Below are 24,506 nucleotides of genomic sequence, written 5' to 3'. Positions count from 1 at the left end.
CTTAACCTAGTTGTTCTCGTTCATACATCTACTCACTCGTTTGGTGGTTTCTACTCCGAATTCTCACTCTCTCTCAATTATCACTATTCTTATTACTACACAGCTCGATTGAGTTCGTGGCTCGAGGTTCAACACTTATTACTACTTCAACGACTAACGCCGCGACGCGAGATGCTTTGGAATACCGCTTGTAGAATTAGAGGGGTTCCCACTCTAATCGTCGGTGATTCTAAGTCTGATACTCTTCACACAACAGCTTTGAAGGAGCCGGGTTCCGTAGATGTCGTTCTTAGCTGTCTCTAACGGGGACTGCCTTCGCTCGCTCGTCCGACACCCCTTGGAGCGTCGGACAGCGAGCGAGGTTTTTGCTGAATTTACAATTTTGAATAAAGGCTCGCCTCGCGATGCTCATCCTCGAAGCGCGTGATCTCGCGCTCGTCTGATCCCGGTGTTGATTACACCCGGGATCTGGCGGGCGCGGGAACGCTGACGTTGTAGCGGTCAATTGCGCCGCTGCGCTTTTGCCGTGCTACGAACTGGATTATAAGATGGTTGAATTATGTGAATTTAATAATGAAATTAAGGCTATACTGCCTCGTCTACTTTGAAAGCGAATATTAATAAGTAATGATGAATGCATAATAATAAATTTATGTGTATGTACATGCGGCGTTCGTGACAAGCGTAGAGGATTGAGTGCGCACAGTTGCGACCCGAACGAGACCATCTGCACGTGGGTGCACTGCCGTAACGCGCGCGAGAGGCCACTTCGAGGGCATGTATCGTCCGTCCGCGACGAGAATGAATGTGCCGGTTTGAATGTCGTTGGTCGGATGCCACTTCGAGATGGTTTGGAGTCGCTGTAGATACTCCGTAGACCATCGATGCCAAAATCTTTCGAGCACCTGTCGCAGTAATTGCCAGCGCAATAACCTTGATTCTGGCAGATGATTCAGTGATGGCTTTGTCACTGTATTGAGAGCTGTTCCGATGAGAAAATGCCTAGGAGTCAGAGCTTCAATGTTCGCTGAGTCGTCAGAGAGAGAACATAGAGGTCGCGAATTGAGAACAGCTTCGATTTGCACGAGAAGCGTGGAATATTCTTCGTACGTGAGTACCGCGTCTCCGATTACGCGTTTCAAATGGAATTTCACTGACTTCACGCCGGCTTCCCATTTTCCGCCGAACTGAGGAGCGGATGGAGTGTTGAACTTCCATTCTGTGCCGTCATTGGTGAGGAGATTCGCTGGATGTTCAAGTTCGCGAGATGATGCGCTGAAGAGTTTGCGAAGTTCGGCATCCGAACCGACGAGATTTGTGCTGCGGTCACTTGAGAGTGATAAGCGGATTCCGCGGTGCCCGATAAATCGTTTGAAGGCTGCAAGGAAGCCTTCTATGGAGTAGTCTGTCACTAGCTCGAGGTGTATAGCTGATGAGGCGAAGCACACGAAGAGTACAATGTAACCTTTGTAGGTCTTTGCTGCTCGCCCCTTCCGCATCTTCAAGATTATGGGCCCGGCGTAGTCTACACCAGAGTGAGAAAAGTGTCGAGATGGCAAAGTTCGTGGTGCCAGTAGCTGACCCATCAGCTGTTGAGCCGTCACGCTTCGTTGACGAGCGCATTTTACGCAACGCAAGATGTAAGAGCGAACCGGAGTTCGTCCACCGATGATCCAGTATGGTCGTCGGATTGTTGCGAGAGTTACTTGAGTTCATCCATGTAATATTGCGAGATCAGTTTGGTTGATCACTAGCATCGTGAGTACTGATTCGAATCAGTGGATGCTTCATGTCTGGATCAAGAAGCGAGTTGCGGAGCCGCTCGCAAACGCCGAGTAATCTAGACGAATCAATGAACGGGATGAGTCGAGAGAGTGGGTTCGATCGAGCAAGCGTTTCGTTAGCGGTGATAAGCTAAATATCCGAGGTCAAGTAGGCTTGTTGCGTTGCTTTGACCCAATAGAGACGAGTTGCATCGAGTTTGTGAGGCGTGAAAATTTGATAGAGCGATATTACTTTTTTGTTGCGGAATCGTTCGTTGACACGTTTGCAGAGCGGAGTGATTCGAATGAGTCGAGTTAAGCTGGAGTAGCGTTCGATGAGATCCCATAACTGAGACGATGGATCTTTGAGTGTCTTTCCTACGACCTTTTTTCTTTTTTCAAGGTCAATGCCATCGTCGAGGGAAGGCGTTGCTGATGGCCAAAAGCGCGAATGTTGTTTTGTCCACACGGGACCGTACCACCAAAGATGATCGTTTTTAAGTTGTTGAGAAGAGAGTCTGCGAGAAGCACAATCCGCGGGATTGTCTTCACCAGCTACGTGATGCCATTGGGCGTCAAAGATGCACTCTTGAATCAGCGCGACGCGATTTCGAACAAGGTCGTCCCACTGCAATGGATTCTCTTTAATCCAATACATTGTTGTTATTGAGTCTGTCCAAAGATGTACAGAAACGTAGGTGAGACGGAAAACGTTTCGTACGTGAGAGAGATGTCGCACTAACAACACCGCAGCGGCAAGTTCGACCCGAGGGGTTGTGACGCGCGCGGAGCGAGATTGTTCAGCTGATGCCGGACCGTGCTTCGAAGGAGCAACCTTTGTTTTCGCTGATACGAGAGAGACGCGTATATCGTCGTAATCGTTCATTAATCGAAGATACACGACCACACCGAGAGCAGCATGAGATGTGTCCGAGAAACCGTGGAGTTAGACGGCGAAAGCGGTTGACAAGAGTCCGATCCATCGAGGAACCGAGAACGCGTGGATATTTTGGAGTCGAGAGAAAAAGTCTTTCCATCGGATGATCAGATGATTCTGGAGGGGATCATCCCATCCGAGCTGAGCGATCCAGAGTTCCTGCATTAAGATTTTTGCACGCACTACTACCGATGCGAGCCATCCGAGTGGATCGTACAATCGAGCGATTCGAGACAATACCGTACCTTCAGTCGCGATTAACGTTTCGTCATTGACGTTCGATGTAAACATAAACATGTCACTTCGCGGCTGCCACGTTAACCCAACAGCACGATAGAGGCTAATTTTCAAATGAAAGAAATGAAGCTATTTTTTTCAGCGATGAGGGAATTTCTTCCAGGATTTTTTCGAGATTGGCGGTCCACTTTTGCAGAAGGAATCCGCCCACCTGGAGGAGCGCGTTTACTTGGCAAATCTGCTCTTGAGCTTCTTCGATGCTGTCAGCTCCTGAGAAGACGTCGTCGTCGTAGGTTTCGTAGAGAATTCTATTGATTGCGCGAGGAAACCGATAACCTTCGTCCGCGACAACTTGACGAAGGGTCCTCAACGCGAGATATGGTGCACTGGCCAGACCGTAAGTGACCGTGCAGAGGTGATACGAATCAACCGGCGAGTTCGAGGAAGGTCTCCATAAGATACGCTGCAGATCCCAGTCATCTGGATTAATGCGAATCTGCCTGTACATTTTTTCAATGTCAAAGACGTACGTGTGCTGTCGCTAGCGAAGTATGACGTCTGCGAGATCTGTCTGTACTTTCAGACCTACGTGCAAACAGTCGTTGAGAGAGAATCCACTGCTCGTTCCACGAGACCCGTTGAAGACTACGCGGAGTTCAGTTGTTGAGCTCGTTTCGCGAACGACACCAGGATGAGAAAGATGGAAAACTCTTTGGGGGTCTTGAGGTTTATCTGAGGCTCCAGACATGTGACTGAGTTTTTCACACTGATCGAGAAATTCGTGATATGCGTTATGCAGTTCCGCGTTGGTGGAGAAACGTGTTTCCATACGCATGAGAGTCTTGTAAGCTGGAGCACGTGAGTCGCCAAGGTCTAAGGTTGATGCTTTGAGAGGTGATCGAACGATGTACCGCCCATTCGATTACGAGAATGAGTCATGGCGAAATGCTCTTCACATTCAACGTTCTCAGGCGCGAGTTGATCTGGTAATGCCGCGAATGCTTGTTCTTGCACCCAAAATCGTTGCAGAACCTGGAGAAGTTCGCGGTCAGGTGAGCATTGAAAGTTGTGAGCTGGAGTCGTGGGATATTGTATATCCGCTGAGATCGGCCCTGAGAGAATCCAACCGAGCTTCGTTTCTTGCGCGACTGGTGTGTTGATCGACCCTTTGCGTACTCCTGTTTCGAGGAGGTAGCCGTAGACATCGGCGCCGAGAACGATTTCTATTTTTCCTGGCCTCGCAAAGTTTGGATCGGCTAGTTCGAGTCCTTGAAGGTGTGACCACTGTTCGTTGGATACTTCTGCGGATGGTAAATACCCCGTGAGTCTGGGCAATACCGATGCGTTGACGATGCACGAAAATGCTGAATTCATGCGTGAGATTAGAGTCATTGTAACTACACCATTCGTTGAATGCGAAACCGCTGCTCCGATTGCGACGATCGAAATGGATGAACGCGAACGCGAGAGTCGGAGGCGTTGTGCGAGCGATTCCGATACGAGAGACATTTCTGACCCTTGGTCGAGGAGTAGCCGAGCTTCGAGATGCTCTCCGGAGCGAGAGACTACTTTGACGAGAACAGTAGCTAGCAAGACCGAGACGCGATGAACATTGTCTGCGCGAGCGACATTGCTGGAAGCTGCCCTGTTGAGAAGCATTTCCCTCCGTGCTTTGGCTAGGAGTTGGGATTACTGCTGTCGATGTGTCGCGATCCGTGGATGTGCGATGCTACGCGTTTCGGTTTTGCTAGTTACTACTCTCGTTGAAGTAGTCTCTCGCTCCGGAGAGCATCTCGAAAGTCGGTTACTCCTCGACCAAGGGTCAGAAATTTAGACCTGCGTCCTGGCGACAGTACGCGACAGTTGCGTGTTTGAAAGGAAAATAATAAAACAGTCAATTGTGTGCGTCATGGCTGATACAGGTGTAGGAGAGTTCCTGGTGTGGCTGCGAAGCGATAAGCGCTATTGATTCATCGCGAACATATTTCGAAGGCGATTTAGATCGGCGCACCGATCAACAATTGTCCAGTTAAGGATTGAGTTAGTGGAGCACTCGAAATTTGTTTGCCGATCTCCTTGTTTGATGGCCGTAGCCTGAGTTCTCGCGATAACGCGTAGAGTAAATTTGGTTCATGTATGGTATAGAGTAGAGTCACGGTTTTTCAATTGAGTGTAGCCAAATTCCGCTGCACGGGGGTCTCGTCGGGTCAGCTTATGTAAAAGTGTCACCTCTCGTGTAGGTCGCGTATCGTCGTGCGTGAGCGCTCGGTTTAGCGGAGCAACTTGTTAACTTTGGGTGATTGCGGATACGAATTGAGCTCGGATGCGTTACGATCAGCGTCATACGATTAGCGTTAAGAAGCATGTGATTATAAATAATAATTAGAGTTGCAGTTAACGTGTCGAGCTATAATTGGTTTTTGAAATTTTGCCCGTTTGCGTATTAGTAGGATGCGGTTAGCGCTATAGTTTAATCAAGGACGATAGCGGTTAGTGTGTCGAGTGAGATCTGGTTTTAATGTTTGTCTAGTGGTTTATTGTTAAGTTTGGCGATTAGCGCTGTATTTACTAAAAAACGATCGCGGTTAGCGCGTCGGGTCAGATTTTGTTTTTGGGTTTTTGTGTTATTGTTTATTATTAAAGGCAGCGACTAGCGCACATAGGTTTAAATGTTTTCTAGAGTTCGTTGTTTTTTTTGTTAGATCTAAGTATTTGATTTTGAATCGCGAAGGGCGAAGTTTGAATTATTTTTTCTTTTGTTTTGTATTATCGCTGTCGTGAAATATATTATTTTATTTTATTTTAATTTTGTTAAATAATGTGGTGATGTCGAATCTCTCGCTCTCTCCGCGGTACTGAGCTCCCGAGTTAATTGCCGAGGTATAGCGCATTAACGATTTCGAGGCGTGTTAATCACGCCAGGTGTCCAACAGAATTTCGAGATATTGTTTTAGATCCAAGTTGCATCGCGGGACGCCGAATTATTGTGCACGCGGTAAGTTCTCAGTCATTTTCTCCGAGTGATCGAAGTACGGGAAAAATCCACGTCACAATACATAGCCGATAAAGTAGTCACAATACATAGCCGATAAAGTAGTCACTATATCTACTGGCAGCTACGAAATTGAAATCAGAATAAGGCCCAGCAATAATACTCTATGCAGCAAAATCAAATGTAACCACATCATAAATTTTGAACCTAACGATTCTATTAGTCAGCTTCTCGAATTTACACCACGCGTATTGGGAGCTAATCAAACTCATTCATCGAATATGCCCAGCGCTGGATTTGGATTAGGGACACTGGAGGCTAGTGCTCAGGGCAGCAAATTTCTAGGGGCGGCAAAATTTGGGGCTTGAGGGAAAAAAAATTTTTTTCGCGTTATCAAAAATGCTTCAAAAAGCGTGTATTCATAAATAAAAATAAGTACAATAATTTTTTTTATTGTTGAGAGTTTTTAAAAATTATAAACACTGCAGTTTCATTTACAAAGTTGTGAAAATAGCTTCAGTGTTTAAAATCTTACACACATTTTTAATAATAAACGTGTGTGGTCGGGGAACTTCCGTCAGGAACGAAATTCCTTACGCTTTTTCTTAAACTCCGAAGTAATTCGATATGGAGACTTGGATTGTTTATATTTGTATATTTTCGTCTCGTAACACAATAGCGTTGCCGAAAGTTTTTGGCTCGATTACAACTTGTTTGATATGATCATTATTTTAGTTCAAACTGCGCGCTGCAAAATGCTCAGGTTACTTTCTTCCACGTGACCCCTTTTTCTCATGCTGCCACCTGCATTCCAATTCGCAAAGTTCTTTTTGTATAGTTCTATTTACATTTCACGAATCTAACCTATAGATAATTACCGTTTGGCTGATCGTGAGCATCAGTATTTGAATATTTTACAAAGATGAGTGACGGACGGAGAAACTTAAGCGGATCCGCATATCGAGAGCGCGCTTTCGAAAAAGTAAAAAGGAGAAAGAAATATGATCTAAAACTTCTAAGCTGGTTGGTTTTTTCACGAGAAAGGAAGGAACAGAACTAAAGCCGGTTAATGATTGCATGAACTCAGAACAAGGAGGTATGTCACAATGGTATCGCTGAATTCCATATTTTTCGAAGTGAAATATTTACTTGCAGATATGTACAGTCACTGCTTATTGCAATAATTGGGTTAGGAAAATGATAGTGTATTTTGACAGGTTATGGTGATGATGACTAGTAGAAATCGTTACGCGTCACTCAACAAACCGCGTCTCTCTTGTGCGTGTGCGTGCGAGTAGCGCGGACGGGAGGTATGCCCGCTCCATGCGACTTTCTTTCTCTCTCTGTCTCTTTAACTGGTCCGTTGCGGACTACCATTTCCCCACCCTGTGGAAGAGGGCAGTGATAGTCCCAATTAACAAAGTTACTTTACCTAAAACCTCAAGCAACTGTCGCCCAATTTCTCTACTTTCTTGCCTCAGTAAGGTTCTCGAACGCCTCATCTTTGACCAAATATCATTTTACATCAAACGATACTCAATCCTGGATCTGTGGCAGTGTGGATTTCGACCGGGCTATAGCACGACCATGGCTCTTTTAAAGCTCCTCAACGACACTAGATTTGGTATGAACAGGCGCCAGGTCACTATCCTTGTGATTTTCGATTTCTCAAAGGCTTTTGACACGGTTCCGCGCGACATACTTCTCCGCAAGCTGCGTAATCTGGGATTCTCTAGAGGGGCTGGCGACTGGATGGCGTCCTATCTTGGCGGCCGGCGCCGCGGCGACAGGCGGTGAAGCGTGAGGACGGTTCGTTGACCGGCTGGATCTCGACCAATACGGGAGTTCCGCAAGGATCGGTACTGGATCCACTGCTGTTCTCACTGTTCATCAACGACCTTGGGTCGGTTATACGATTTGCCAAACGCCTACTTTTTGCCAACGACCTGCAAATCTATGTCACTTGCCCGCCTGCTGATTTGGCCAAATGCATTTAGGAGCTGAACAGTGACATCAAATCCATCCGGGACTGGGCATCCAGTAACAAGCTGCGACTCAATTTATTGAAAACTAAGGTAATTCTGTTGGGGAACAATCGGCTAATCAACCAAATCAACCTCGACGATCTACCCTTTCTGGGAGATGGAAACATCAGCATTCGCTGCGAGTCTTTAGTCAAAAACCTTGGTGTCACTTTGGATTCTAAACTCACTATTCGCAATCACATCGCAGGAGTCACCTCCAAGGACAACAGAGTCCTCTACCAACTACAACAACTCCGTAATTACACCGACGTTAACTTTCGCAAAAACCTGGTCAGTTCGTTCGTCTTGCCTCTCGTATATCACTGCTCGCCAGTCCTCCTGGGAGCTGACGTGATCAACGATATAAAGCTGCAGAGGCTCGTCAACAAAGGAATAAGGTACGTTTAGAATCTCCCTCGTGACGCGCCTATATGAAGGGTCGTATCTTATTATCGACGCGGGCTAGGCTGGCTGTCTGTCACTGATTCCAGGAATCATGGCGGTGGCTTGCTTGGCCTACAAGCTTCTCCATCATGAATCGCAGCACTTCCTAAAAGATTTGCTGGTCAGCTACGAAGCCGGACGCTCGCTGAGAAGTCAGCAATACTCCCAGCTGTGTATCCCTAAACATCGGACGGATGCATATAGTCATTCCTTTGCAGTCTCTGGACCATGCATCTGGAATTCTCTACCTGAGGCAGTCAAATCGTCTCCATCCTATACAACCTTCAAATCTCGACTGAAAAAACACTTTGCTGCGCTGCAGGCCGTGACTGCTAATTCTGCTTGATTGGGGTCTGGTCTGTGGCTTGTGCCGCTGAGTGCCGGGTCGCCCGCCTCTAGCTATGCTATGTTCATCATTATCCTTTTGGAATTTTCATCCTAACTGCCAGTTAACCGTTAATTGTAAACTGTAAACTAGTATGTAAGAGAGAGTGCATTTATTGAGTGCATTTATTTAGAGAGTCTTATTTGCCACTCTTGTCACAACTGATTTGCAACATTTGTTCAAATTAGAATAAAAATATTATATCTGTCTATCTATCCATCTCTCCACAGAGAGAGAGCGAGAGAGAGATTGATTGATTGAATTTATTATTAAGGCTACGGGGTACAACCCTATACAGCCGTGAAAAATATAGTATAGCAAGAGAAATATCACTTACACTTACCAATTTAAAATTGGATGAATTAAAAATTAAAAAATAAAAATAAGAATAAGAAAAATTAGAAGAAATTAGAAAAAATATAGTCTCTAATGAGAAAATATCACAGAGTAGTACCTGTTTGATGTTTGTAAGTAATTAAGGTTATTAATCAGAAGTAAATGCCAATTGATATCACTATCGCTAATAATAATTGTGCTCCTGGGACAAGTCCCCTATACACGTGAACCAAATACATATATACGTATACATTCAGCCGCACAAATAATATATAACGTCAAGAGAAGGTGTTGAGGCACGATTGACGTTGGTAATTATAATATGTTTATACCAATATTGGTTGTATCAGGGGCAACAGTGGGATAAGGTTCAGGGGCGATCAGGCCGACACTTGGATCACATGTCTCATATGTCCCCTCGTACATCTCTCTCAGCCAACCAGGCTGCGAGACTCGTCTTAAAGACTGCGAGTGAGACCAAGCCAGTAATTCCTGGCGGTAGACGATTCCAGAGGTTAACTCCAGTAGCAACGAATAATTTCTGCAAGAAGTCTGTAGGGCAACGGACGGGCGCCAGTGAATTTGTGTGTTCCCGCACTAGTCACAGGTTGACTCTTGCTGTAGGCCGAACCCTTTCAACTAGGTAAGGGGGCTGGTTCTGGTTTATTATTTTGTGCATGAGACAACCTACAAAGTACAGTCACCTGAGAGAAGGTGGAAGCCACCCTAGCGCTCGGCGTGACGCGGTTACAGGATCTTGTCTCCTAAGATTGAGCACAAATCGCACTGTATTATCAAGAACCACGAGCAGGCGCGAATCTAGTACTTCCGAGATGTTGACAAGTACAGCACAATAATAGTCAAAGCGCGGATGGACCAGGGCGCGCACGAGCCAACGACGCACGTTCACTGTCAAGAGCCGACTATTGAGTCTGAGGAGGTACAGGGAAGAGTTTGCCGACTTAACGACCGAAGTGACATGCCCGTTCCACCTGAGTTCATCCTCAATTGTTGCCCCAAGGTAACGCACCGACTGAACGAAGTACACTGGCACACCGTTGACGCGTACCTCCTGAATAGAAACCAAGTCAATATCTCGAACATCATAAGCACTTTCAATGACCATTCCCTTTGTCTTAGACTCGTTCAGGCTTAGTAAGTTGCCTGTAGCTCAATCAGACACCGCATCCACGTCCACCGCTACACGCCGCAAGATTGCGCATAGATCGGCCCTGGTCCCGTGCGCGTACAGAACAAGGTCGTCTGCATAGAAGATGTGCGCGCAAGAGTGTAGCACGGATGGCAGGTGGTTCACGTTGAGCGAGAAGAGTAGCGGGCCCAAAATACTACCCTGAGGTACTCCTGATGCGATTGGGAGCCACGATGATCTCTCGCCATCTGCACCCATCACAGATTGCCTTCGACCCGAGAGATATGAGGCAAAGCATTGCAGGGTGTGCCGCGACAGACCCAGCCCTTTCAACTTCAGTAGAAGTTTTCTATGATCAACCAGGTCGAATGCTTTTGAGAAGTCGAAAAAGACTACCACTGTTACTTCTCTCCGGTCCATGGCTCTCCTACAATCGTCTGTGAGTTTGAGCAACGCGGTCTGAGTACTGTACCCCGCTCGGAATCCCATCTGCAGTGGGTTAAGCATGTCTCCATCTGTTAGGAATCGTCTCAATTGACGGAAGACTAGCGACTCCAACACCTTGGATAGACAACGCAAGATGGAGATGGGCCTGTAGTCCGACTCAGTCACTGGGCTGCGTACCTTTTGGATCGGCCGAATCAAGGAACTTTTCCATTCCTCAGGATATACCCCGTGCCCCAGAGAGTGATTCATCACGTCAAAGATTGCCGGAAAGATCACTGGTACGCAAAGCCTCACAGCTCGAAGTGAAATCCCGTCCGAACCCTTCGCATAAGATGATGCATCTGACAGACAACTAGCTAGATCATCAGGCAACACATACGAGAAGTACAATCGGCTGTCGTCGAACTCAAGCGGCTCTTGCCAGATGTCGTCAATGGTTGGTGCACCTCGGTTGAGGTGACGGCGCTGTACTGATCCGAAGTAGTCATTGATTTGTTCAATAGGGCAGCATAGAGTGGACTCTTCGCGACCCTTGACCATACCAAGTTTCCTCAGCTCGTTCCAGACGTGACGTCCACGCAGTCCAACAAGTCTAGTCTCGTAATAGTAAGCCTCTCCCGCCCGGATAGCAATTTGTGTGGCGTTACGTAGCGTTCTCGATGTTATCCGATCTCTCTCATCTTTAGTTTTTAGGAACCGTCTATAGGCTCGATTCCGGGTGCGTATGATTGTGCGAATTTCTTCAGTGATCCACGGAGCTGGCGAAGCAGTTACAATCCTGGTCCTAACTGGCACAGCATAGTCTACGGTACGTCGAATGGCACCCTCCAAGATACAGAGACGCTCATTAACGTCGACCGATTCGAAAAATCTTGCCCAATCTTGTTCGAGTAATATCTCCCTAACTACACGTTCATCCACACGGTCCCAGGCTCGACACTTGATTGTCTTACTGAGCACTGATGGGACTTGGTAAGAGTATTCTATGAAGAGCAGATCATGATTCGACAAGAATGAAACTGCCAGCTTCGTGTGTCGCTTTCCGTGTCGTCAATGGCGATAATGTCCAACCAAATGTCGACTGTCCCTTGGTGATGGGTGGAACCATGTTCCACGATGGAACGCAATTCCACGTAAGCCCGGCGTTCTCTAGCATATTCCTCACCTGTGTCGTACGGACAGATGTTGCCAGAAGGTCAGCATTGAAGTCCCCCATAGTCACGACATGATTGTATCTCAACATAGTCGAAAGGTACAACTCCTTGAACTCGTCAAAGTCAGACATTAGGTCTACGTAGGGTGGACGGTACAACACAGAGACAAGGACTTTAGCGTGGTTGTCAGCCCAGACCTCTACCATAATAAATTCCGGAATCGCTTTATTACCATCGCGGCAATCAGCCGACATAGAACGCCTAATTATCCGAGCTCTCAAAAATTCGTGCACGTAAAGCGCGACTTCGCCACCACGCCGGCCCATCCGATCGTGACGAAGTAAGGAGTATGAGGGGAGTGAGACCATCGCGTCTGGGATTTCTGACCTGAGCCACGTTTCTGAAACTCCTATCACCCTATATTGAATTTCCTGAAAATAGTCCCTGGATTGGTCAATATGGCAGACGATGGACTGTGCGTTCACATGGCAGACCATGAGATTAGTGAAACCAATACCTGCTTGAGCCGCCTCATTTACACTCGATGAAAATTCGTTGACCCCCTCCGCCTCCGTGCCCCCATCATTGCGCAGTCAGCCTTTCGTCACCTTCCGTGTGGTCTTAACCCCCTCAGAAGGGTTAATTGAGTCCTTGTTGATGGCTCTTACTTGCTTAGAACCGGATGGCCTAGTCGCTGATAAGGTGCTGCTAGTTGAGCGGGCCCGATTCGTTAGTTGCATGTGCGATGTGGATGCCACTGCACTATTAGATGGCGCGATTCCGATCTCATCCGTGGTGGTCCTGTCTCGAGCCAGCACTGATGTATCGCCAGTATCGTGGTCCAAATGAGCCGTCTGCGGTCGTAGCATGGCAGGTCTTTTCTTTGTCCTGTCCTCGCTTTTGAGGATCCGATGTCCATCACCATCAAATACCACTCTCAGCCCTATTTCGCCGTCCGCGGTCCGTCGTCTGACCTCGGTCCAAGTCTCTGCATGGTCCACCGCTTGTGCCGGCGTTCTGTCTGGGTTAATTGAGACTTTTTGATAGACCTCGTTTCCCTTGAGGCGATTTGCTGATGTACGAACCGTTAACGCGATATCTCGTGAGGAACACTTGACCTTGATTAGCCGCGGACGGAGTCCATCAGCACTCGTTCTACCGATCCTCGTGATGTTAAGCTGCCCAATTTCAACATCAGGTAAGATCGTCCTAAAGAGGTCACCGACCTGCGTAGAGTCGTCAGAGGCTAAATCAGCTGGCTCCGGGAGTCCGGTTATTATGATGTTTGAGGCACGTTTCTCTCTCTCCCTGAGTTCAGCGGTGACTGAGTTTACGAGACTAGGATCCGTGGTGCTTCCCACCTCGCGGGCATTGTTTCCACCAATCATAATTTCTCGGATCTGGTCACTCAATTCATCGCATCCAGCCTCGATCACATCGACCTTAGAGTCAGTCGCTTGAACGGCTACACCGATTTCATCGACCTGCGTCACGATGTCCTCTATTTTGTGTTCGAGACTATCCTTTATTACGCGAAGTTCTACGCGGATCGCTCTGATTTCGGCTAAGATGTGATCATTGCTTGCATTACCTACACAGGAGACTAGCTAATACACTATTGCACAGTAATGGATTCAGAATCAGGTTTGCATCATTTTCAACTCTAGAACGCCAATGAACCACTTCTATTTGGACCAGTATTCCACGTACTGTCGATTTAAAATTACAGAGATTAGGATCATTCGAGATATCTCGGTCTACCAAAGAGTTGATAAACCTTGACGCGGTCAGGTGAAACAAGTTTTCCAGTACCTTTGTGCGTGGCACACTAGTCAATAATGGCGCAAGAGGATAACGCGGAGTAACACGCCTCTGTGCAGTATTATTGCTTTGGGTAGATAGATCAAATAAATAAGCAGGTTTACCAGAGGCAATAACAGCATAGGCTAGTGTAACAATGAAGAATAAGCGTCTATTTTCAGCAGTCAACCAGCCAAGAGATAACCGATATGGCGTTACGGGTGCTTGCCAAGAAATGTAACCGTAGACAAAATGACCACAAGTGTTCAAAAGGCATCGAAGTTTTAAATTTTGCTGTTTCGTTAGATCATTATAGACTGTTGCAGCATGATCAAAATGAGGGAAGATCAGAGACTCAACAAGACGTTGTCTAAGAGATGGCGAAAGTGCATGCCTATAAAATCGTAGAGAATAAAGTGCCCCAGGAACACGACTATAGATCTGCCTAACATGCCTATCCCAGCTTAAATTTGAGGAGAGTTGAACTCCAAGATCAGATACATGACTAGAATAATCAACTTTGACACCATCAATTATTACACTCGGAAGTGTGGACAAATCAATACTTGAGATGTAGTGTTGACTACTCATGATAATCAGCTTCGTTTTGCCACGGCTTAGCTTAATCATATTTCGCTGTGCCCGCTCGAAGACACGCCTTGCATATTCAGAAAATTCAAGTATGTGTTCACGTAGTTCACTAGGAGGCAGTGAAGAAAGATACGCGTATCATCTGCATATATTCCATGTCTAGTATGGATAAGGACATGTGGGAGGTCATTAATGAAAACGACAAACAGTAATGGCCCAAGTACACTACCTGGCGGAACACCTGCAAAAGTTTCAATAGGATCAGAGTGGAAGTCATCTTCACCACGAATTACCTAGGTTCGGCTCATTAAGTAGCTCGCGAACCACTTGACAACTCTTATCAGAACAGTTAAGCGCACGCAATTTTTGTAAGAGTAGCCTGTGGGAAACAGTGTCAAATGCTTTCGAGAAGTCAAATAAGATTAATGGTATAACCCGACGCTGATCGACAGCCAATCTTACTCCTCCATGAAACCTAAAAGAGAAATTTGAGTTGAGTGACACGGTCTGAAACCTGACTGCCATAAATCTAGAAGATTGTAGGTATTGAGATATCCAAGCAATTGCCCGTGTATCACGCGTTCAAAAAGTTTCGAGAATTCAGAGATAATATCAATGGGGCGTGTATCAGACGGTGAAACAGGCGAATTCACCTTAGAGAGAGGTATAATTGAGGCCAGTTTCCAACAACCAGGAAAATCACCTTGGTCTATGGATCTGTTAAAAATCTCAATTAAGTACGATCGGAGAACTGGGTAAGCCATTTTGAGCATTTTTTTCGACACTAAATCAGAACCAGTGCAATTCTTTTGAGTCTTTGATACTGCCCGATCAATATCCTCACCAGTTATGGGTGTGAATTCGAAAAGACCCGGAAGGTCACTGCGAAATGGACGACTGACCGTATCAAGAATTTCACTTGATTGAAAAGGTTGCGGCGCACGAGAAACAGCAGCAAAGTGCTGGTTCAATACATGAGGAGAGAAATACTTGAGCAGTGAGGGAGTTTTTGGTGCAGTCAAGTTCATGCTTCTAAATATATTCCAGGTAGATTTGGAGTCTAAGGATGTGTCAAGTAAGGACGTGTAGTAACGATTTGTAGCTACATCTATACCGCTCCTAACACGAGCTCGCAAGTTGATAAATAATAGTTTGTCAGAGGGACGACCATAAAGATGCGCTCTACGATATGCAGGATCCCTTGCTTTCATTAATGCCCGAATGTCAGCCGATATTCAGGGCTTATTCCTTGCACGAATCGTAACAGTCCGCTTAGGTGCATGAACATCAAAAACATTCAGTACACTATCGGTAAGAGTTTTAGTTAATAAAGCCAAAATAGAAGATGGTGGTGGAGAACTCAACGATAAGTCGACGTTAGTGTCAGAGATAGAGGATAGGCTCAGCCGATAAATCCAGTGCCAGTCTGGAATGAAGTTCATCACAAAAGGAGTTGAGGTTCACGCTTTTAAGATTATGAAGAGTAATAACATTTGCTTTCCTAGCCAGTGATGGAAAATTATACTCAAATGAGATGAGATCATGACTAGCTGCAAAAGGAATATCAGTCTTCGTGTAAGAACGAACCAAAGTTAGGGTAGGTATAATAAATAGATCAAGCCAAGTATGACTCTGAGTACCATCCTCCCGAAAGATATGATGAGTAGGTACAGACGGAACTAGCTCCAAATTATGTTCAAGAAGGAGATTACTAAAATAATTTGAGTCCACATGATCTTTATGCATGGGAAAATTAAAGTCACCTGTGATAATAACATCAGTGTAACTCATAGTTAACTCCAAGAGTAGATCAAATAATGCAGTCGGATAGGTTGCATGAGGACGACGATAAACAACTGCTAATAAGATACTAGTTGACTTATGCTTAACCTCCATAATTAAGTATTCTGGTTTATTATCAAATTGGTAATTAAAACTAGCCAGTAATTTGGTTTTATAACAATCACGAATATACAGAGCAACTCCCCACCCTCCTTTTCAATACGATCTTGACGATGAAGATTGTAGCCATTAAGTCTAAAAGGTGTATCAGGGTTTTCGGGAGTAAGAAAAGTTTCCGTGAGAGCCACAGCATCATAAATAGAATTTGTTGAAATAAAAACGTCTAAATCGTTAAAGTTTGCTGAGATGTGATTTATAATATTATAATATTTATAACAGATTAGAAAACATCCTCTTGAACTGAAGTGTTGATTTTTCGGCTGAGCGATACAAAGTCATTGCGTGTTAACGCGTGCCTGGATTTTGTTGAGATCTTCAACTGAATATACAGGAATAAGGGGAGTTCTACTGCTAGCGCGCATGCAAACAACTAAGTTTCGAACAACGGGATTCAGGTAGTTAAGTGCTTTTGCTTTCAGGATGGCCTTACGAAGTAAATCATACGTTGACTTAGGCCAGAAGGGATTCATAAAGACCCGATGATGACCACCAGAGCAAAAAATAGTTTGCGAGGTCTTATCTTTAAGTAAGTGTGACTGAGATATGACATTATTGCGTACAGTCGGTGAAACAAGTTTTACTACCACAGTGATGAAGTCATCAGTTCTTTTCTGTTCAGTATCAGGCCCTGCCTGTCTAGCATCAATTTCAGCATCAGCTGGGACCGACCGTGCAGACGGCCAAACTCGAACAGTGAATACAAAGTTAAAATTTTGCATGTTGTTTGTTGCATTAAATACTTTTTGAACGGCACCTGAATAATTATTTGTTCCACCTTTCGGTATTCCAGTAATGCATATTTCACACGAATCAGTGAGTAACTCCCAATCCATAACAATCTTAAGGGCAGATTTAACTTCGTTCAAATCGTTCCGATTGTCCCAGCTTTCAGCCTCAAGATTTGCAATTCGCGTAGATTGATGTTCAAGTTTTTTATTTACGTCTGTTACAAATGGATCAAATTTCGGGGTAGATCATGCCTCAAACCACGGTGGCATTTTATTACCCATGTCTACAAAAGGATCTGAGTATGAGGCTAGTGAACAGGTAACTTTGCTTCTTTGTAAATGCGTTGGAGATGGAGGGGGCCGATCGCCAGTTAATCTTTTACGAGATCCCGTTGTATTAACAGTCGATGACAGAGGTGTCGAGATAAGTGAGTCGATTGTGCGTTCAAATTGCACATCACTCCCACTAATCGAACTTACAAGAGTAGAGGTACCAGGTGTCCCATCATATCCAATAATATAATGCTAAGTTCCACTGCCAAGAACCCTTTAAGCACGAATAGTAGAAAACGTTACCACACGACTATATGTATATATATTGTAACGTGGCATTTCGGACAGACATACCCGTTACAAGGTGCTCCCTGAACCTTGGGCGGAATCCCGAGATAAGGGTTTCGGGGATCGAGTCGCGGTAATAGTAAGGGGCGCCAGAACGGGAGTCACGCATCCGAGCTTCGACAGGGACGTAATAGAGGATTATGAATAAGATATTGCAGGCTTTTGTTTATTTTTTTTTGGAATACACCGGCCACGAGTCAGCAACCACCTCCGCCGCCGAGGATACTTCGAGGCAAGGCGACATCGCGAAGATCATGCGGGAAGGATACCGAGGCTGCAGAGGGGGAGACAACGCAGATCCCTGCAGCGCGGGAATCCAAGGCGGACGCGATTCCCGCTGGCGGCCGGCGCGCCGCAGCCTCCCCGCTCACCCCGCCTACACCTGACCAAAGCAACCGCGAGAGACCAGCTAGCGACGAGGGAGCACCACCCCGCCCAAGCCCCGGACACCGTAGAGTTACGCGGAAGACGACATCGCGATCTAGCGTTAAGTTCTGCACCGCGTAGCGATGACAGGTGCGCGTCAAGTTGCGCAATCTCCAAAATCAATGACAGATCGATTGTTGTGCATTCTTAGGGTAATGACGTCACGAAGGACGAGACCGGCGTTGCGGCCGATCGACCATGAGAGATCACTCTCGTTCTGGCGATCAAGCACAGCGGTGTTATCTGTTGGCGTTGAAATTGAGTTTCGGTTTTGCTTTGTTTTTGCTACTGGAAGAAATTTTGGGTGTCGTAGCGGGAAATTATATTGAGTTTCGTTCTAGTCTCCTTCTGTTGCGTGGGGAAAATTTGATTGTCGTTACGAGGGACGATGGCCGACCACCGCCACGAGGGAGTCGGAGCTTTTGTATCATGGATGTGGAGCGGTAAGCGTTGCTGATATTCTTGCGATCGAATTTCGTGAGTAATCAAGTGAGGGCTGGTCCGAGAGAGGATCGCCGTGCGTAATTTGCGTATCGAACAATCCTCGAAATTCGTTTGCCGATTCTTTCGTTTCGTGACCGTAGCCTGAGTTACGCGTATTAACGTAGAGCCACGGTTAGGCGACCGAGAAGGTCGAGTAGAGTTCCGGGTTGGAGTCGCGGCCAGCTTGCTGTAATTTGAGTGTAACCAAATTCCGTTACACGGGGTCCGGTTGAATCAATACGATAAAGTGTAATTTTTCGTGTAGGTCGCGAGTCGTTAAAAGGGGAGCGTTCGAACTCGCGAACCGCGTCCCGGCGTCACAGAGAAAGTTGAGCTCGGGTGCGTGATAGGAAGGTTTTCTTTTGTAGAGGATAGTCGCGGATTTCGGTTTAGTTTCGTCGAGGAGTTTGTTGTTAAGTTGGCGATTAGCGCCGTAGTTATTAGAGGACGGTCGCGACTAGCACGCCAAGTAAGATTTTAGTTTTAGTTTTGGAGATTTTGTTTATTAGTAAGGTAGTGACTAGCGCCAGTAAGAATAAGCGGTCATTTAGAGTTAGTCACGTTTTCTTCCTTCTTTTCTGGTATATTATTCTTAATTTTTTTTTTGTTTGTTAACTCTAAGTAATCGAGTGTGAATCGCGAATAGCGAATTACGCTTGATTATTTCCCGTCTTGTATTTTGAGTCGCGGTGAGAGACGCGACGTTGGAAAAATTATTTATTTTTATTATTTTTTTTTGTATAAGGATTGGTGGAAAATATAGTGATTGATTTTATTATTGCTTTGTAAGATAACGTGTTGGCGTACGTGTGTCGTATCTCTCTCTACCCAAAAATTACCCCTCCCCTCACTGCGGTACTGAACTATCGAGTATATGGTCGCGGTGTATCGCATTACCGATTTCGAGGTGTGTTGATCACGCCAGGCGCCCAACAAATTTCGCGATATTGTTTTAAGTCCAGGATACCTCGCGGACGCCGATTTATTGTGCACGCGGTAAGTTCTCGGTCATTTTCTCCGAGTGACCGAGGAGCGGCAAAAAATCCACGTCACAATATATATTGTTACAAAGGGTGAAATCACCCTTTTGCCCCCTCTTTAATGATCTAGTAGTCAGCATAGATAAAAGACGTTTATAAACCTCTTATGTCTTTGAAAAGAATAAGGTTGCTGCGCCAACCGATATTATTGTAAAAACAGTCTTGTTTCAGACTTTAAACGAGAAACACGTATCTTGCATTAAAAGCATTTTTCACGATATTCTATTTACGCTCTTGATTTCTTTTGATTCGATAATAAGTAAACTCGCGGATCCATATTTTATTAACGTAACGCCTAAAACGTTACAATTGGTGTCAGAAGCGGGATCTTGAGTTCTTATTAATCGAGTTAATTCAGTGCGTAAAATAGTGAAATTAACTATGAGTAGCGGTCGTTTAACACGCTCTCGTCGTCGGGAAAGTGGCGGTGAAGAACATGCTATAACCGAAAATCCGCGGCTTCCCGAGTCTATTTGTGCACCTTCAGTGGACTCTTTACCTGTCCCTACGATGGTCTCAGTTTCACAATTCGACCTACTAAAAATTATGAGCCAACAACAAGAAGCCGCCGAACGTTATCAACGGCAGCTTCTGGATACGGCTAGACAACAACAAGAAACGGCAAGACAACAACAACAACAACTTGTCCAGTTGCTTCAAGAGCAACGAGAACAGCGAGAAAGGGAGCTTGCCTCTCAGTTGGAGCAGCGGAAGCTAAACAGAGAAGCTCAAGAGCGTTCCGAGACTAGTCTTCACGAACTACTCCGGACAACTGTGGCGGCTCTTCAGTCCGTTCATCAAATGAGTGGCACTGGAGGACCAGCTGTTACACCGCAGTGTTCCGGAGTTGTGACTCCGCTTCCCTCTCCTGTTCCCTCTCCTGTTCCAGTTCCTACTGTTCAGGAGGTCCAACATCCAGGTCGAACCCAGGATGTTCCTGAATCAAGGTCTGTGCCTTTTATTAGGAGAGTAGATGAATCTCCAATTAGTAGAACGAGAGTAAATAATGAAGCTGGTTTTTCCGAGTCTTTGACTCACGTTCGGCCTCAATGTTCCCATTTTAATCAATTAAATAATTCGAGATTTCCTGAGGTTGCTTCTCAGATTAACGAGAAACCTCTTTATCCTTTAAAACCGCCAATTTTTGACGGAAAGATTCCATGGGCAGATTATGAACGTCAGTTTAATACGATTGCTAAACATAATCAGTGGGACTCCGCCATGAGGGCCCACAGTCTTGCCTCTTGTCTTCGAACGCCGGCTTTGAATGTTTTAACGGCATTGTCTGAGGAAGAAATTTCCGATTATGAGAAACTTAGTTCTGCACTGAAATTGAGATATGGAAATGACCACTTGACGAAACTGTATACGGCACAGTTACAGACAAGAAGACAGGGACGAGACGAAGGAAGACCTCGCGTCTCTTAGTCAAGATATCGAACGGCTTTCTCGTATAGCTTTGCCAGATCACGAGCCGTCTCGTAATTTATCAGCAACGCAAGCTTTCTTGAATGCGATTAATGATCCAGAGATTAAGATGGCCGTTGGAACGTCGGATCTCACTTCTCTGCGGGAGGCAACGGCCAAAGCCCTCGAGGTGGAGGCAATGAGGAGACAATATTTTGGGTCGAGCAAGCTTCGTCGGATTGAGGTATCCGAAAACACCTCAAAAAGACGAAGTTTTGAACACTCGGAGGAGTCAAAACCTCAAAATTATAGAAATAAAAATAACAATAATAATTTTAAACCAAGAAATCGAGGTTCTTTTCAAAACCAACAAAACAGGCGTGTAAATAAGAACGCGGTCATGACGAGTCAAACCGGCTTGACCTGTTTATTTTGTCATAAAATAGGACATGATGCTAATCATTGCTTTTTACTTAAAAAGAATAGTAGAGAACCAATGCAAGGCTCGAATTCAAACTCTTTTAATTGGCGTAAGAAAAATATAGAAATAGGGGAAGCAAATCCTCAATCGAGTTCTTCAACAGGAACTCACTCAAAAAACTAATTTCAGATGATTTGTCAGGGCGAAAATCATCGCAGATTGTTAGAAATGGAAGCCCTCTTAGAGAACAGTTTTTAATTAGAAGTCTACGACAGTCTGGTCTTTACGCGCGCGGTACTGTAAATGGCGTCGATTGTCTGTGGGTAATAGACACGGGCGCAGAAGTAACCGTAGTTCGATCGGATCTCTTTAAATCCGATGACCGGATTGTTCCCTCTTTTTCTCTGCGAACAGCTACTGGAGAGACGACCCCGGTTTTGAGACAGGCTACTGTCCAAATTAACCTTTTTAGGTGTATCGACTCTCCACATAAGGTTTTTATAGTAGATATAGAGGATGAAGGTATTTTGGGAATAGACTTTCTTACAGCTCATAACTGTGTTATCTCGACTAAGAGAAATTCACTAGCTTCAAACAATCGCGAAATAACTCTTTGTACGAATAGAAATGGCATTTATTGGACTCCTCCTAGAATTCGGGAAATAGAACTTTCGGAGGATGATTTGCAACAACGTTTCCCTTCACATTTACAGAGCCATGTTGAGAAATCTTCGATTTCGTTAAATTCAACTCAGGTAGAATCGTTTAAATCTCTTTTGCTAGAATTTATAGATTCTTTCGCCAAAGATAGTGGTGATAAGGGCCGATGTACTTCTGTCAAGCACAAGATCGACGTCGGAGAGAGTTCACCAATAAAACAAGCTCCTCGAAGACTCGCTCTCAACGCCCGAGAAGAGGTTAAGAAGCTTGTGGAAGACATGCTAAAGAACGATGTTCTTGAACCATCGTCTAGTCCCTGGGCCTCACCAATCGTCCTTGTTAATAAAAAGGATGGATCCAAACGATTTTGTATCGATTACAGGAAGCTGAACGATATAACGAAGAAAGATTCTTACCCTCTACCCAGAATCGACGAGACACTCGACCTGATAGCTGGTGCAACTTGGTTTAGCACCATAGATCTTCAGAGCGGATACTGGCAGGTCGAAATGGATCCTCTAGATAAAGAAAAAACAGCTTTTGTAACGGGTTTAGGAGGATTATGGCAGTTCAAGGTTATGCCGTTTGGTTTGAGTAATGCCCCGGCTACCTTTGAACGAATGATGGAGGCTGTTCTCCATGGGATCACTGGCAAAATATGCCTCGTTTATTTAGACAATATAATCATTTTTGGCAAGAACTTTGAAGAAGAAGTTCAAGATCTCAGACAAGTTTTCGCTAGGTTGAAGCAAGCAGGTCTGAAAATGAGCCCGAAAAAATGCCATCTGTTCCAGAAAGAAGTAGGCTTCCTCGGACATATCGTTTCAGCACAAGGTGTGAAGACCGACCCATCTAAAATAGAGAAGGTTTCTTCTTGGCCGACACCTAAGAATAAAGAACAAATTCAAAGCTTTTTAGGCCTTTGTACGTATTACAGAAGATTTGTTAAAAGGTTTCGCTAGTATAGCTAAACCTCTCCATCATTTGACCGGAATCAAGATTCCTTTTGACTGGACCCCGGAATGCGAAGAGGCTTTCAAGAAATTAAAAGAAAATCTTATTTCTTCGCCGATTTTAGCTTATCCTGAGGTCGAAATTCCTTTTATTTTAGATACGGATGCCTCTCTTTCAGGAATAGGCGGGGTTCTGTCACAAATTCAGGGAGGTCAAGAGAGAGTAATAAGCTATTTCAGCAGAGTTTTGAGTAAAACCGAGAGGAATTATTGTGTCACTCGTAGAGAGCTTTTAGCTGTCGTTAAGACCGTAGTACATTTTCATCATTATTTGTACGGCAGGAGATTTTTGATACGTACAGATCATGCTTCTCTCAGGTGGCTACTTTCGTTCAAATCTCCCGAAGGTCAGGTAGCTAGATGGTTAGAAAGGCTCGGTCAGTACGATTTTGATATTCGTCATCGAGCAGGAATTCATCATGGAAACGCCGATGCTCTCTCTCGAAGACCCTGCGAGGAAATGCCAGAGTGTAAACAGTGTGCACGATTAGAGAAAAATCGTGACCCCTCTCTTATAATACGGAAGATTTCTTTCGAAAATAACCAGGAGGAATGGAGAAAATCGCAACAGGAGGACAATACTTTGAATCAAGTGAAGTCTTGGAAAGAAGCAGAAACTCGCCCGGACTGGCAGGATATATCTTTAGCCGAGTCAGATTTGAAAATTTATTGGGCTCAATGGGACTCTATTCTTTTAATTGATGGAATTTTATACCGAAAATGGGAATCTGCAGACTTGAAAGAAATCAGGTGGCAACTTTTGGTTCCCAGGACACGAGTTCCAGAGATTCTTGCTCTTTATCATGATTCTCCTGCAGGCGAACATTTCGCTTCAAATAAAACTCTAGGCAGAATTCGCAACTTCTACTTTTGGCCCCGTTGCCGGATGGACGTTGAAGATTGGTGTCGAAGATGTCGAATCTGCACGGCAAAGAAAGGACCTCGAGCGAAGGGACAAAGCTCTCTTCAAATTTACAACGTGGGAGCTCCACTTGAAAGAATAGCGATGGATATTCTTGGACCTCTTCCGATAACCCATTCTGGAAATAAATATGCTTTGGTTATTGCTGATTATTTTACTAAGTGGCCTGAAGTGGTTCCTCTCGCTGATCAAAAAGCCTTTACTATAGCACAGGCATTCGTTAAAGAATTTATTTGTAGACACGGAGTTCCTCTAGAACTTCATACTGATCAAGGCCGAAATTTTGAGTCAACCTTAATGAAAGAGGTTACTCAGATTTTAGGGGTTAGAAAAACTCGTACAACTCCTTTGCATCCACAATCTGACGGCATGATAGAGCGTCTGAATCGGACTTTGCTACAATATTTGTCGTCCTTCGTAGAACAGAATTAGAGAGACTGGGACTCCTGGATCCCTTTCTTCCTCTTATCTTACAGATCTGCGATTCATGAGACGACGAAACAGACGCCAGCCCTCATGCTTACTGGAAGAAATCTTCGACTTCCGTCAGATTTAGAGAAAGG

General features: G+C 45.1%; 1 protein-coding gene across 1 annotated transcript; it reads right to left on the bottom strand.

The window, feature by feature from the left end:
- Positions 1–650: 650 nt before the first annotated feature.
- LOC124187848 lies at positions 651–1,586 on the bottom strand. The gene has a single exon (XM_046580037.1). The coding sequence runs from the start codon at positions 1,584–1,586 to the stop codon at positions 651–653; it is 936 nt and encodes a 311-aa protein (XP_046435993.1).
- Between the last annotated feature and the right edge of the window lie 22,920 nt (positions 1,587–24,506).

Source organism: Neodiprion fabricii, chromosome 1, assembly GCF_021155785.1.
Source record: "Neodiprion fabricii isolate iyNeoFabr1 chromosome 1, iyNeoFabr1.1, whole genome shotgun sequence".
Taxonomy (NCBI): domain Eukaryota; kingdom Metazoa; phylum Arthropoda; class Insecta; order Hymenoptera; family Diprionidae; genus Neodiprion; species Neodiprion fabricii.
The sequence above is the reverse complement of the archived record's forward strand: the minus strand, read 5'-3'. Positions and strand labels throughout refer to the sequence as shown.